The 16,192-nt window shown below is 37.5% G+C and overlaps 1 protein-coding gene across 2 annotated transcripts in view; it reads left to right on the top strand.

Annotated features, from left to right (window-relative positions):
• Positions 1-16,192, top strand: part of PDE10A (phosphodiesterase 10A) — a 180,374-nt gene that overhangs the window by 158,301 nt on the left and 5,881 nt on the right. The window contains exons 18-21 of one of the 2 annotated variants that reach the window (XM_008504991.2): positions 1,732-1,904; positions 3,815-3,926; positions 7,914-7,994; positions 11,245-11,333. In XM_008504991.2, the coding sequence (XP_008503213.2) occupies positions 1,732-1,904; positions 3,815-3,926; positions 7,914-7,994; positions 11,245-11,333 (455 nt within the window). The remainder of the gene's footprint in view (positions 1-1,731; positions 1,905-3,814; positions 3,927-7,913; positions 7,995-11,244; positions 11,334-16,192) is intronic. The other variant, XM_030448590.1, reaches the window with a different exon arrangement.

The following is a 16,192-nucleotide window of genomic DNA, read 5'->3' as shown; positions in this document are numbered from 1 at the left end:
AAAAACCCCACCAAAGCCAAAACAAGCAAACAAAGAAAGAAAAATCCAAACCAGAAGAAAAAACCCCAAACCTACCAAGCCTTTTAGGGTTTATCTCTGTGATTTTTAATTTAATGCAAGCTGTAGTACTTTTCACTGGCTGAAACTTGATAGCTGCTTTGCCCAAATACCTGCAGTTCTAGTGTGCACCATACCTGTGAATACAGAGGAGTCCATTCACTAGCTTTAGCTCAACAGGGAAAGAATAGAATCTTAGAAGTTGTCCTCTTAATGTGCTACTCAAAAAGCAAAGTGACGTGCTCAGAACTGGCAGCTTTTGTCAGTATTTAACAGAATCAATTCTTTCCCAGTAGTGTTAACAGAAGCTGTCACAGTGATCTTTCTGTAGCTTCCAAAGCCAGAAGAATAGATTCAAGGATAATTTCGATATTAGGAAAAATAGCCTGTTCTCATAGATTAGGCAAGGAAAGTGTCCCCAAAATCTTGAGTCATGAGAAGTAGCAGTAGTCACTTCCTGCTCCCAAAGTGTTGATGATGGGTTAAAATGTTCTGAACTTTTTTTAAACATCATTTTCTATGACTTAGAAAGAGCATTGAGACACAGATGGATTATGTTTTCTATTCATTATTCTAAATAAATCTACTTATCCAAGTGAAAATATTGGAAAATGATGTTCATGTTCAGGATGGTGAGAGAAACCAAGTCTGTTTGTACCACAGAGGATTTATTTTCAACAAATTATGTAAATGCTTGACAAAACTCGGGGAAACTTTTAATGAGCTAGACTCAAAACACCAATTAAATGTCAAAACATCTGCATTTGATGTATTTCAGTAATATTTTCTTTTTGTGAATGTGCACACCTTGACATGGCTGGCTTATTTGCTCTTATTTTTCTGTTTCCTCTCAACAGTAGGAAGACTTTTGACAAGTTGTTTTCCAAAGCTTAGAGAACGGGTTGGACTAGATGATCTTTCGAGGTCCCTTCCAACCCCTATGATTCTATGATTCTATGATTCTCATGAGCAGTCATAGTACATGGATACTGTCAGTTAAATGCACAAAAATACATAGTGGTAACTGAGGAGAGATGATGGTGGTGTGTTGCCAGAGCCTCCCTAGTGGAAACCATTGTCTTTAGTTTACAAGTCAGTCAACTTATGGTTGAACAAAGCAGGTTTTTTTCCCTACCTGTTCACATACATTAAAATATTATAATTATCTCTATTTTCATAGAAAAAATATATCAGGAAATTTGGAACACTATGAAAACCTAATTAATTTGATACTTCAACTTGGATATTTCCTTATCCATATTATGTGTTATGCAGTATCAAAATTATGCTTCAGAGTGAAGCACTCAGCTTAGCAACTCTGAAGTGCAGTGCTCTGGATCAGGATTGAATCATAAGTCACCAAGCTAATATTGTCTGGAAGTGCTGTGTCTACAGTGCTTATAAATCAGAGAAGAAAAAGATAGCATTTTTCTCTATTAATACCTTTAGGACTCTGAAGTAGTCCCCAAACCAGATCAGTGGCTTAGTCATATGCTTCATAGCAGTATTTACAAAGGAAATATAAAAATGGGAATTTCAGGCTGTCAGCATTTGAATTTTCACTGAAAATTGTCATTTGGCTGTAGAACTGTTGTAACCTGTCTGGTGAAGTAAAGACTGAAATATCTCGGAATTAGAGCTTGTGCTTTTTATTTGTTTTTTACTTTTTCATAGCTGGAAGGGCACAATGTCTTCTCCAATCTGAGCTCCAGTGAATATGAGCAAGTACTTGAGATCATCCGGAAAGCCATCATTGCCACAGACCTTGCTCTTTATTTTGGAAACAGAAAACAGCTTGAAGAGCTGCATCAGACAGGAGCATTAAACCTTAAGAACCAAGCACACAGGTAAAACAGCAAACCAGTATTAGTTCACTGTGGCAGTAGTCCTAGAAATAAAAACGTAATTTTCTCAAAAAAATCCCAAAACCCTTCTGTGTACATGGTAATTTTCTTACATGACCAGCTGTGTGTAAAATGATTTCCATTGGTTTGTATTTGCACTGCTCAATAACAGATTGTCTGCACAGGAAAGTTAGTGTACAGACAGGTTGTGGGGAAAAAGTTATAGTGCAATAATTACTTAGTTTTACCTTTAAGTAGATATTTTAAATCCCTTTTTTCAACATGCTTTTTTAGAAAGAAATCTTCTCAGATCAAAATCTTTATGAATTAAGATAGCTCTAATTTTTAAAAATATACAAGTGCGTGTATTCATATGGAATAAATACATGACTGTCCACTTAAGCAAAACATAGTGCACCCTAGGTGAGGGATGTGCCTGGTCACAGGCTTCATTAAAGGGCTCATGAAGCCCTTCAGATTTGCTTTGCTGCAAAGTGGATCCTGTCATTAATCTAATGCAAGAAAAAATTTAGAGAGGTGATATTGGAAAATACAGAGTCATGATTCTGATGTCTTTTCAGAAGTATCTTTGGTGCTGGGGTCTTCATTTTGAAGAGTTTTACAAGTATTTGCCAGTAGTTTTGAATAAATTATTACAACTGTATAGGAAGGGCAGTTTTATAAAGCTTATTTCCCAGTATGGAACTGTAGCTTATTAGAGTTGAATAAACCGCAGCATCTTAAAAAGTCAAATATATGGTTGGTCCTGATAATATCAGAATTAAATTTACCAGAAATTTTGTATTTAATGATTATAAAATTTAAACAGGATAAAAACTATTTAGTGTGTGATAGAATATTCTATTTCTGTATTTTTTTTATTATCTTACCTGCCCTCAGTGCAAAACTATGTACCTGAAGATAGGATAGCAGTTTGCAATGGGACTAAATAATACAGAACTTCCAGTTAGCATGTGTACATGCAATGGAATACTAAATTTGGCCTTTGTGTGGCTGATGAATCCTCATTCTTAACTCAGGGAAAATGTACTTCACCATTTACCCATGGATTACATTGTGTAATTTGTTTATTTTGCCTCGTATTTTTGACTGTTAGTTGTCTCTTAAGGACTGGCATCAAATTGGCATGCTTGTGTGTTTTGTTCATGGAACAGGCATTACCAAAACAGATACAAGAGTCCTTAAGTCTCATCTTGTTCCTTGCTGGGTGGAAAGCATGAATTCACTAATGAATTCTCCATTTTTTTTTAATAAAACTTGGATTCATAAACCATAGATTTGGATAGTAGGCAATTGCTAGAAAACTGTTAAAATAAGGGGGTTTGTGTGCCTTATTCTAATAATGGTTATAATACTACTGGTGCTGTTTGATTATTTGGTTATTAAACCTAAGAACAGGTTTGTCAGTGTACAGGAAGGACAGGGTTACAACTAGGTTTATTGTTCCATCAGGGTACAAATCCATTCCAACAAAGCAGTGACAGAGTACCTAGAGATAGACTCAGAAGTAGTTTGTCCTCCTTATGGTGGAACAAAAAGAAATGCAGCTATAGGATGTGTCTTCTTTCTTTTTATGGACACACTGTATTTTCAGGAAATTAAGGAGGGATGTAAGAGCATTTTAACAGGTGGCATCCTTGATTATTATTCTATGAATGATAGATGGTCAATGAAATCTGGTTGTAAGCAGTGCAAGGAATACAACAGGGATTATATTGCAGTTTGTGTTGTGCTTTATGAATAAACAAGGGAAGAAGGAATAAGCAAGGTGGGAGAAAATTTGTCCTATCTATACTTCACTGCTGGTTGTACTGAGGAAGGGCAAATAAAGAATTTGCAATGTGATCATTAGTTCTTTACCAAACTAAAAGTTTAATGTAATTTTGTTTTAGAGATAGAGTGATTGGACTGATGATGACAGCTTGTGATTTGTGTTCTGTAACAAAACTGTGGCCAGTAACAAGACTGACAGCAAATGATATATATGCGGAGTTCTGGGCAGAGGTATGTGTGTTTCTTTTGCTTACTTTATCTTATTTTATAAATGGAAATATCCATGAAGGAAAAAACCCCACAACCGTAAGTTTTTTTCAATCTTTACGTACTCTTTATGTTCTAAAGAGTTGCATGCACGTTGTTTGTTGTTTACTCCCAAGCTAGTTAAAGACCTAAGATAGCTTCCTAATTTTCAGGCAGCATTTTTTCTCTATTAAAGATGAATTTAGGAAGTATGTCATAACAAAGTGACCAAACAACAGAACACAGAAGAAAATCCACAAGGTTTTTTTGAGTCACTAACTGTTGTTCTGTGAAGGGTCAATTTGTATTCTAAAAATGCAGAATATGAAAGCAACTTCTAGGTCAGCTGTCTTGAAACACACTTATAAATCTTAAGTATGAGTCCAGGAAATGCTTATGTAAATATGACAGACGTTATAATTGTCCTCCTCTAACCATTTGTATTGTCATTGTGAGCCTGCTCAACAAATGTGTCTGGGAGAAGGCTGATTTTTTTAATATACTGAAATTTAATCCAACATCAGATTATTCAATTCCTGAGAATTGAAACAAAGCATTGAGCTGTACTAATGTAATCATGTTCATAAATAATGATGGAATCTCATGTATCTTACACTGGGGAATGAATTTTCAAATAGTTTAATTTTAAAAACCAAGGTGACTGCAATAAAGAAAACATTGTGAAGGTGTTGCATGGAATTAAATTTGTAGCCTTAGAAGATATACTGTATTTTCAGAAGTACTACTACTACACGTGTATTGAAGTGTGTTGTTCTTTTCTGTGCTCTATGGAAGTCTGCAGAATTCAGTGGGCTTATTTATGTTTTGCACAGGTGTAAAATGGGAATCAGGCCTCCAGAGTTGCTGTAGCATGCATATCAAATGGAGGTTTTTGTCCTGCTTGTTGCATGTTCATTTTAAAATTGAATATGTGCGTGGCTTGTGTGTGTTTTTTGTATTCACATGATTGCATGAACAAGTTGGACTACAATAAAATATTTGAAAAATGCACACTGTATGGGCTCAAAGGTCTAGTTCAGCACTCGCTTCCTAATAATGTCAGCAAATGCATGTTCTTATGAGTGATATAATGGAAGTATAATGTTGATGTTCCTCATGGATTACGTACTCAACTTTTTTACATTCAAGTGAAAAGACTTTTTAATGCAAATCTTGTGAACTCAGTGGGAAAGGAATGATCAAACTGATTTTTTCCACTCAGCAACAGTAAAGATGGAATTGTGGATATGACTGAGCCTGCCCAGGTTTTAGCTTGAATCCAAGGATTATATAATGAAGATGGATCTTGTTATATTGCTGCTGCCTGGAGCACAAATAAAATAAGTTATTGATAGAAATTGGAATATGTCATTGGTGTTTTACTGGATCTTCTTTAAGAAGAGATTAATTGATACACAGCAGAAGTGCATATGTTGTGAGCCAAATACAAACATGGGTCTAGCTGCTTCTGGAAATTGGACATCTAAACCAATAGAAAGTTTATAGATTGTGTTTCAGTGCAGAAATTGTTACTTAATTGGAAAAAAAAAACCCTCCAGAAAAGTATATTTGACTAGATTGTCTATGTTACAGTTCTGAAAGTAGGGTAGAATGTTAATTCTTATCATTGTTTGTGTTCATAATATTAGTATCTTGAATTATTTAATAAGAGCACTTTATAATATTTTGTCTGTGTTGCAGCACCTGTGTTGGTATGCCACACTGATCTATTTTCACAGAATCAGAGAATGGTGTGGGTTAGAAGGAACCCTTAAGGCTCATCTAGTTCCAACTCCCCTACATGGGCAGGGACACTTCCCACTAGATCAGGTCACTGAAAGAAGGAAGCCCAGTATTGCAAGTCTTTTCAGCTAAGATTTGCCTTGATATCATTCAAGGCATGAAGCATGAAGCTTTCCCACAGTGCTACAACTCAGGCAAAATAATATGTTTACTGATCAATTATATAGGATTACAAGCTTGTGTAACATTTTTCTTGTATTTTTTCTGTGAGACACTAGGCAGTTGTTAAACCCTTTCTACAGTGTATTTTAAGAGACTCACAAGCCACTTACTGCAGCTGCACTGCAAGTATGACAAAATTATTTGCTTAAAATTTCATCTTTAACTTAATGATTGTGAGCATAACTGTAGGGATAAAAACAGTATTTTCTGCCACGGTGTATCACATAGGTATTTGCACATCCTGAACACAAGAACATACTTGTGTTTCCAGTACATGTGTTCCACCTAAACATAATACTTTTTCTCTGTGAGGGTGGTCAGCCAGTGGCACAGGTTGATCAGAGAGATTGTGGAGTCTCCATCATAAGGCTGGTGGCCAGTCACAAGTGGTGTCCCTTAGGTTTCAGTTCTGGGGTCTGTTCTCTTTAATATATTCATTAATCATTTGGATGAGGGGATTGAGTGAACCCTCAATAAATGTGCAGATGACACAGAACTAGGTGGCTGTGTTGCTCCTTGGAGGGTAAGGAAGCCTTACAGTGCGATTTGAGCAGGTTAGACCAATGGACCAAGGTTAACTGTGTGAGGTTTAACAAGGCCAAATGTTCCAGGTCTTGTACCTGGGTCATAACAAACCCATGAAAAGATACAGACTTGGGGTAGTGTGGTTAGAGAGCTGTAAGTTGGAAAGGGACCTGGGGGTATTGGTTGACAGTTGACTTCATATGTCGACTTCAGCAGTGTGTGGAGGTGGCCAAGAAGGCCAATGGCACCCTGGTTTGTGTTAGGAACTCAGTGGCCATCAGGAATAGGGAGGTGATCATCCCTCTATATTCAGCTCCGGTGAGGCTGCATCTTGAGTCCCATGTTCAATTCTGGGCACCTCACTATAGGAGGGACAGAGAAGTGCTGGAGTGTGTCCAGAGAAGGGCAATGAGGTTCATGAAGGGCCTGGAGCTAAAGTCCTGTGAGGAGCAGCTGGGGGGGCTGTTCAGTGTGGAGAAGAGGAGGCTGAGAAGAGACCTTAGAGCTCTCTTCAACCACCTCAAGGGAGGTTGGAGTGAGGAGGGAAACGGCCTTATCTCCCTGGTGAACTGTGACAGGAAATGGATGTAAGCTGTGCCAGGGGAGGTCTAGGCTGGAAGTTAGGAAACATTTCTTAAACTGAGAGGCAGGCGCTGGAATGGCCTGAACAGGACAGTGGTGGAGTCCCCATCCATGGAGGTGATGTTTGAACCTGGTCCTTAGGGACATGGTTTAGTAGTTCATTTATGGTGTTGGACTGGATGATCTTGGAGGTCTCTTCCAACCTAATATGTTCTTTGAACTGTAGCAGAAACATAGAACACCAATTTAGGGCATGTCCTAAGCTTTCAGATAACTAAACCTCTGTAAACTGAATCTCGCATTAAAGGACACAAATATACAAATATTGTATGAGCTGCTATCCTGTATAAACTTTCTCCCTTACTAAAGGTGTATCAGGTTTGCCAGGATGGAGTTAACTTTCCCCATAGCAGCCCTCTCAGTGCTGTCACTGGCTCTGTCAGACATGGGGGAAGCTTCTGGCATCTTCCCACAGAATTCATCCCTGTAGCACCTCCCCCACCAAAACCTTGCCACACAAACTCAGTAGCACTTTAAGCAGGTTTCAAAACAGGTTTGAAAATGTTTCAAAAGGTGATACTAACTATGAATAGAACAGGATAGAATGAACCGATTTCTTCCGTTTTATTCTTCCAGGTTTTTTTTTATTACAGATGCCCGTGGAAACAAGGAAAATGTGTGTACATTGACTTAAATCCAAACTCTGCTTCTTAACATTAACTTTCAGGTGAATGCATAAAATGAGCCTATCCTTAGGCAGTTTTGAGATTGCCTTAGACTGGTACCACATGTTATTTTAAGTTCTGGATTTTTAGATTGACATACAATTGGTGGAAACCAATTTGGATCCCAGTAGCCTTCATTTTTCTTTCCCTAATCTCTGTCTTTGCTTTTTTCCAGGGTGATGAAATGAAGAAAACAGGAATCCAACCTATTCCTATGATGGACAGAGACAAAAAAGATGAAGTCCCTCAGGGTCAGGTACGAACTGTCTCATATATGAAAAGAAGATATATTGTTTATAGTGTTAATAAAATATATATGGAAAAATATTTTACATATGTGAATATTTCATTTGACATTAGGGTATGCAAGCTGCTGAATTCCATGTTCTTCATGAAAACAGGATTATTTTTTTGCAACAGCAGTTTAAAACTTCTTTTCAAAGACATCACTTAAATGACAATGTGCTTTTTGCTGTTGTCACTTGTTCAGTTCTTTGCACTTGTAACCCTAGCTAAAACCACTATCACCTATGGTTTTCAGAAGTCTCAATAGCACTCTTTCAACTTATTAAGTGGTTGCTTCAGCCACTGGCTAAAAGATTTCACTGTTTTATCCTGAATACAAAATTAACTTCTTCCTCTGCTTCTGGTTAATATATCCAGGATCAGATTTTGAAATATTTGTAGTTTTAGAACCATTGATCTTAAGTATTTTTTTAATAACCATTTTTTAATAACTATTAAAAATTTTCTTGAGGGTAAGCAATAAAGGCTGTATTTCTAAGATACTCAGTTAACTGATACTGATTGTTCTGTTTATGCTTTCCCCAGGGAAAATTGGTATTTTCTTAACATAAGTTTGAGGGGGGGGTCTTGGAATTTACTTTTTTAGGTAAATGCAAAAGGTAGTTTGTCCTTTGATTATCTAGGCATAGAAGAAGAGATTTCAATTGTCCATTGTCCATTCATATGTATATATGTATGAGGTGGGTTTTTTTATTTCAGTGGCCTCCAATCATTTGTTAGTAATTAGCACTTGCAAAGCATTTAGTAAATTCTAAAACTGACAAAAATATTTAAAATAAATGTGAAATGAAAAAGTAATGCAAAGTCACTGTAGGTTAATGATTTATTAATCAAGACTATGGAAATTGTTATTAGTTTTAAATTAATACAATTTGAATATGATTTGCATATTTAGCATAAAAGTAATATATATTAATACTAAATTTCTGTGTATAGTATAAGCCTATAAAGAGAAGAAACATTTAGTTTATTTTTCCACACACTATATTAGTTATCTTTGAGTATCTTGAAAAATACGTAGTATTATAGTCTGTATTCATCTTGACATTTGTGGAAGAATTATTAATGGGTTGAAAGCACAAATGTAAAAAATTAGCTATTTTTTCCCTGTTTTTTATTTATATGCAATTTCAAAAAACCCCAACTTCTGCCTGAAGTGCTCATCTTTGATGAGCCTAACTTGTACTTTGCTCTTCCTCTCACTGGGTTGCTGGATCAGTTGATCTCGTGCTTTACGCCCCTTGCAGTACAACTCCTGTAAGATCTCTGAGTTCAACATCTTCCTTCTGTGGAGTCTGCACTGCAGATTTGCTCCTGACTCAGCAAGGGTCCTATTACCCTCTTTTTTGCCCCTCCTTTTGGAACCTCTGAAGAAAATAGAAATGCCAAAACTAAGCTGTGACCTAAAAAGCCCTTTTGAAGAGAGCAAGTCAAGCCAGCCTGATAATGAAGGGAGGGACAAGGAACAGTTCACATGCTTCAGCCATTCAAAACTTATGCCAGAAATACAGTTTTCAGGTTGAAAATGAAAGGTGTATCATCATTATCATCATCAAAAATACAGCTCTTAAAGCTAGCAGTATGCTTAGGATAAAGAGTTGGAAGGGATGGGATCAGTTTATTCAGAAACAAAAGATATTCTCTAGTTCCTTCTCCTCATGCATATTAGGATATATGTATGCTGCCTTTCCTGAAGTGACATATGTATGAGGTTTCTTATATATGAGGGGACTCTCAACTTCCTGTCTAGTCACAGCATCATGAAAATCAGTCTAGAATAGTTTATTAAGATAACTACACGTTTTACAAAAGGAATTTTGTGTACTTTTACCTGTTCAGAAATGGAAACTCTTGCAAATGAATGTTTTAGGTTAATTTGGCTTTCTTGAGAACTTGAATCCATTTAGCCTTTTAACCTTCAATCTTTTTTCCTTGATTGATGTGTATTTCAACTTAAAGGCTTTCAGGCCTTTAGGAGACACATTTTATTTTAAATACTGGGGTTCCAAGGAGAAGCTTGTTCAGAATATATCACAGTTGAACTTAGTTTGCTTGAAATCTTTTATATTTTGCAACGGCAACATAGTTCCCATTGAGCCAGAAAGTGTGACTGTACCTAAGGTGGCATTTGAATTTTTGGTAGCTATAGACACTTTGATATTTTTCAGTGAAATAAAATACAAAACAAACAAGCAAGAAAGAAAGACACAAAGAGAACAGTGCATTATGCAAAACAGCAAATGTTTGTGGTTGAGCAGACATCACAGCTGTGTGCAGCTTTGCCTTCTCACCAGCTGCAGTTTCTATCAGTTACATCATGATTACTTCAACTCAGACTGTTGGGTTCTCAGGTCAGAATAAAATTTCTGCCCAAAGAAAGGGATTGTAGCACACTACTGTAAGTATCATGAGAGTCTGGGATAAATGAGTGATGTTATAATGTGTCTGAATTTAATCTGTAATCCTTGCTAATATATAAGTAGCATTTTCTAAAAATTCCCTCATGTCATGACAATTCAGCTGTGACACAGTAGTTGTCATAGGCCCATGAGTCTGCATGATTCAAATATCACTGACAAGCTACTCATTTGGTGTTCTCTGAATAGATTTACATGATAATGGTAAAAAAATCTGTCACTGAATTGAAAGAAAGAAATCACAAACCAATTACAGATCACAGTGCACACCTTTTAGAAGCTTTCCAAAGGTGCAAAGCCCTTTGCATCTCAAGTAAATTGAGCTATGGAACACATATGCTGGAGGACATCAAGCAATTCAGAATTTGACCAATTTTTGGCAATGCTGCTTAACCTTGGGTTTTAAAGTAAATAAAATTTAATCACAAGAATAATGTTTGTAGATATGGCTCTGCCATTTGCATATGCTTCCTGCCACCAAAAAGCCAGGCAGATGCTAAGCAAACCAGATGACTAATAAAAGATCCTGTAGAAAATCCAATCTGAAGCAGACATATTAATCATAAAAGAGAGACATGTAAGCAACATGTAATTAGCAGAGACTTCACTGTAAGTGCTTCATTTTAAAGTACTCAGATAATGATGCAGAGGAGATGCAGAAGTAAGAACTGCTAACATAAGTAGGAATTAAGTAGTCTACAGCTTTTAGCTAGTTGGCTGTAAACTTTCAGTATTGTAATTTGGCAACATTTAACTAAATTTTTTCATTGTTGTTTTTCATAGATTGGGTTCTACAATGCTGTAGCCATCCCATGTTACACTACACTTGCACAGATCTTTCCACCAACTGGGCCACTACTCCGAGCATGCAGGTGAGTAAATGCATAATTTTTTCCATAGCATGTAGCTTGGTTAAATAAAAGCCAAGCATGCTTTGCAAGTTTGTCTGGAAATACAGACTTAATTTTAGCATTTGCATGCAGGGGATATGCATCTTCCTTTAATCCATGCAGAAACCCAGAGGTAATAACTTCTGGCTGGGACTATCATATGCAGATCTACAGACACAGCTGATTAAAATGTGTCTGACACCAAAAGCATTTAGAGATAAACAGGTTCAGTTCTTATGCATCCCAAACTAGGCTAGTTCAGTGTGATTTCCTTCTGTCCTTTTTACTTCTAAAATGGTTCTCATAACTAAGGCTGCCTAGAATTCTGTTTCATGGAAAACTATGTGGTTTCAGCAGGTAGTTTTAATTAATTCCAGAATATTTTTATTACAAGCAGAAAAAAAAATAATCCTCAAAATATCTGAGTAAGTGGGAACATAAGGTTAGTACCATTGGGATGTGGCAAATGTAGCATTTTCCTGTCAGTCAGTTGGGATGTAGACTGGGACCTTCAGGAGTAGAGTCAAGGGTATTTAACCAATTGGCTCCTTGTACCCTGGAATGATGGTGGATCTCTTCGTACATAGTTCTGTTCCAAAATTGTATCCTGGACCTTCGTAATCTTTCTTGACAACATTTCAGTTGAAATACCAGAAATGTTCTGGTTTCAGGTTAATCAGTATTCTCTGAGGAAAAATAGTTGGTTCATAAAATGCCAGCAATCTTTAGTCACATCCAGGGAAAAGAGGCCTGGTTTTCTATGTTCTTACTGCCATCTCTTTCAGAATCTTTTTTTTCCTCTTGAACTCCTGAAATTGTTCCTTTCATTGAACTTTTTCTTGAATCTGTATGGCAGAACTACCCACTTTTTCACTTTCCTGATCTTACGGGCTAAATGATCTATGTGAAGTAGCAGAAAGTAAACAAAACACTGTAAACAAACCACTGTGAAATGAAATGTAGTGTTTAGTAAAATAGTTTAATTCAGACCCACACACTATTTCATATAGCTATGAGAAGAATACATTGGTCCATACCATCTTACAAAAACCAGTGAGTACTTAGGGGCCATCAGAAGTAGTGAGCTGCCTAGAAGGTACCACTGCTGGGCATTGCTGTGCAGCCCTTAGGTGGATTTAGAGAAAATATTAAACAGGATTAGAGACTATACCTCTGGAGTTATTACATTAATGGGGATGCAACTGGAATCCCATTTAGTGTCTGTGCTTTACCAAGAGTAGAGAAAGACATTAGCAAGCAAGAGAAGATGAAGCAATAGCTTAAAGAACATTTTGAAGTCTTAGTAGTAAAAGATTGAAAAAACTGACATAAGGTATTGAGTTTGCCCAAGAGAATGACTTGATCAAAATAATAAACTGTCTCCATAGTATGTTTTCTGATTAGACAATGCTTGTAACTTTAGCATTTAAAGACTACTTGAAGCCTGGAGGTTCAGCCAAAAAAAAAAGGTGAATGTCCTTTTTAGCATTTGGAATAATCAGAGTCACAGAATGTTAGGTGTTGGAAGTGACCTCAAAAGATCATTGAGTCCATCCCCCCTGCTAGAACAGGATTACCTAGTGTAGGTTACACAGGAATCCATCCAGATGGGTTTTTAATGTCTTCAAAGAAGGAGACTCCTCAGTCTCCCTGGACAGCCTGTTCCAGTGTTCTGTCATCGTCAAAGTAAAAAAGATTTTCCTTATGTTTACACAGAGCCTCCCTGTGCTCCAGCCTGCACTTGTTAGCCTTTGTCCTGTCATGGAGCATCACAGAGCAGAGCCTGGCTCCATCCTCCTGATGCTTGCCCTTTACATATTTATGAACATTAATGTGGTCACCTCTCAGACTCTTCCAAGCTGAAGAGACCCAGCTCCCTCAGCCTTTCCTCATGAGAGAGGTGTTTTACTCCCCTCATGATCTTTGTGGCTCTAATAATGTTGAAGATCTTAAGCCAAATCTAGATACACTTTTTAAAACAGTGGTCTGAGGCACAGTTACTGTGATGAAATTGCCAAGGCGTCTTTTCCAGCTAGCTAGGCTAGGTTATCCTTATAGCAGTGTCTTGTATCCTTAAAAGGGATACAATGGATGGTAAATAACAGGCAGTAATTTGTTATCCTAAACTGAGTAATGTGGAAGTATTCATGAATGCATATTTCAGTGGCTTCATCGGTTACAATGTAGCAGTTTTTTTTCTAGTTTCAAAATGTTGTAGAGTGTGTTCCTATCATAATGGCATCTAAGTCCAAATCCTGTTTTGGAATGCAGAGTTGCACTACTAGGTAGGAATGTGTACTCTCTGAGCCATGTTGATCTCATATACATGTGTTGATAGTTTGATCATAGATAATTGAATCATAGAATCATGGAATATGCTGAGTTGGAAGGGACCCGTCAGGATCATCAAGTCCCACTCATGTCCTTGAGTAGGGCACCCCCAAAATCACACCGTGTGCCCGAGAGCGTCATCCAAATGTTTCTTGAACTCAGGCAGGCTTGGTACTGTGACCACTTCTCTGGTGAGCTTGTCCCATTGCTCAACTGCCTTCTGGGTGAAAAATCTTTTCCTGGCAGCTAACCTAAACCTCCCCTGATTCAGTTTCCTACCATTTCCCTGAGTCCTGTCTTGGTCACAGGAGTGAAGAAATTAGTGCCAGTCCCATCTCTTCCCCTTGTGAGGAAGCCATGTACTGCAATGAGGTCACCCCTCAGCCTCCTTTCCTACAAATTGAACAATCCAAGTGACCTCAGCTGCTCCTCATAAGTCATCCCTTCTAGACCCTTAACCATCCTCATTGCTCTCCTTTGGATGCCCTTCATAGTGTTTCACTCTTCCTGCTAATAGCCACCTCTCCAGCTTCTAGTAAAATATTAATCCACAGGCTGCATCCAAACAGATACAGACAGTGTGTCCTATTCCCAGTGTAGATCCACATCTTATGTCAGTTTGCTATGTCTTCTATGCTCTTTTCTTTTAGTTGCCCTGGTGCAGAATTCAGCACTTGCCTTTGTTAAACTTCAGGTGGCTGGAGATTGCCCATCCCTCTACCTGTCAATGTCTCTCTGCAGGGCCTGCCTGCCCTTGGGGAAGTCATCCACTCCTCACAGTTTTGTGACATCCACAGACTTACTTAAAATTCCTTCCAATCCTCCATCCAAGGACTGGACGCATTCATTGAATAATGTGTACTCTGACAAAAAAAGGAATTGCTTTCAGTGTGAAATAGGAGAACATGATGTAAACTACAGAACTGCTTTTAATCCTTTTCAGTTTTTACAAGGTCATGAGTCATCCAGCTGCTTAGTGAGAGATACTCTGAGATCTCAGAAGTTTTCTAACCTCTTTCTCTTGCTTGAAGGCATGTAGCTGAAAGCTAAATGGTCATGTAACTGCAACACAGATTGTCCTTTGCATTAACCATGCTTTCATTCAGAAATAGCTTTATTTTGCTTACATGGACTAATCATCACTTAATATAATAGAGTCACCATTAGAAATTGAGTAATTCTTATCCTGAGTATTTCCAGTTATTTGTTTCTGCTCAAGCTAACAATTGTTGTTAAACTGCTTTAGATATTTTTTATTGCTTTTGTATTACTTATTTGTCAACATTATTTACTCCTCAAATCAGTACCTATATGCTTTTCGCATGAAAATGTTTTGCAGAGTCTGTATGATTAAGAAAGTAACCTCAACACTGGATGTAAGGAAGTTTATTACTAGCACAATCAAATGGGATGTCTTAAAAAATGCTTGTATTTACTGTAGAACCATTTGTATAAGCCTTCCAATATCTTTGTTTAGAATCAGCACTGTTATTCTGCTTAATGGGACCTGAAGGTTAGAGGGGCTAGGCTGAGTGCTTAATACTACACAAAATCTTTTTCAGGAGCAGGGTTCTGGGAAAATCTCTATCTTTTGTTTTCCAGCTACATGGTTATCCAAATGAGGCTTATTTGCAAAAGTGGCTTGTAATACTTGGTGGTGCATCTTTCAGTACTCAGCTGAGGAGATGTGAAGTTAAATTATAGAGTATGAGGCAGTCATATACATAATGTGTCCTAGATGAAAGGTTCTTCATGCTCCTGAAGATAAAGCATAAACATCTTTTCAGGAGTGGGTGTGATGTCTGAAGTAGTAACAGTCAGATTCATGGCAGATATTATATGAACTTTTTCTCTTCTAGAAATTATGTTTGTTATTTGGAATTGCTTGGAATTCCGATTATAGTTATAATACCGATACTTGTGAAAACTACACTGGCACTGTCCTGACTGCAGACAGCTCTGTACGGACACAGTTCCCCACCCTGCTCTTGTGTATTCCTTACTTTAGATTGCAATGAAACAGAATTGGGCATAGATGAGTGGATGTGTTTTAAGGTCTCCATAAGATGAAAGACCTTCCTGAAAATCCACATCCTAGCATAAATTCTTCTGAAGAGCATTTTGATAGTTTTCATCTTAGCCCTGAAATTATCCTCTGCTGCCTGAGGGAGTTGAGGAGGAAGTGTTGAGAGTTCAGATTGGAGATGCAGAGTAGGAAATTGAGAACACAGATCTATCTTCAACTTCCCAATTACTAAAATGCATGTTATTTTAGGGTTTAGGTGACTCCTCCAGAATGTTTCAAATTGATGATTTTGTGTGGGGGGTTTTCTGTTATTTTTCATGGGTAGCTGTTATCTAGTGTGATGAGAGTAATACAGCCTCATTCTTGTTTGGTATTGCCTCAGCTGCTGACTGAACTGATTTTGATATGACCCCTTCACCAACAGTGCTCATTCTGGGAACTCGGTGTTTAGACTGCCTTGTCCTTGAGTTGTTTGGAACACAGG

Source organism: Calypte anna, chromosome 3 (assembly GCF_003957555.1).
Source record: "Calypte anna isolate BGI_N300 chromosome 3, bCalAnn1_v1.p, whole genome shotgun sequence".
In the NCBI taxonomy this organism is placed as follows: domain Eukaryota; kingdom Metazoa; phylum Chordata; class Aves; order Apodiformes; family Trochilidae; genus Calypte; species Calypte anna.
The sequence above is the reverse complement of the archived record's forward strand: the minus strand, read 5'-3'. Positions and strand labels throughout refer to the sequence as shown.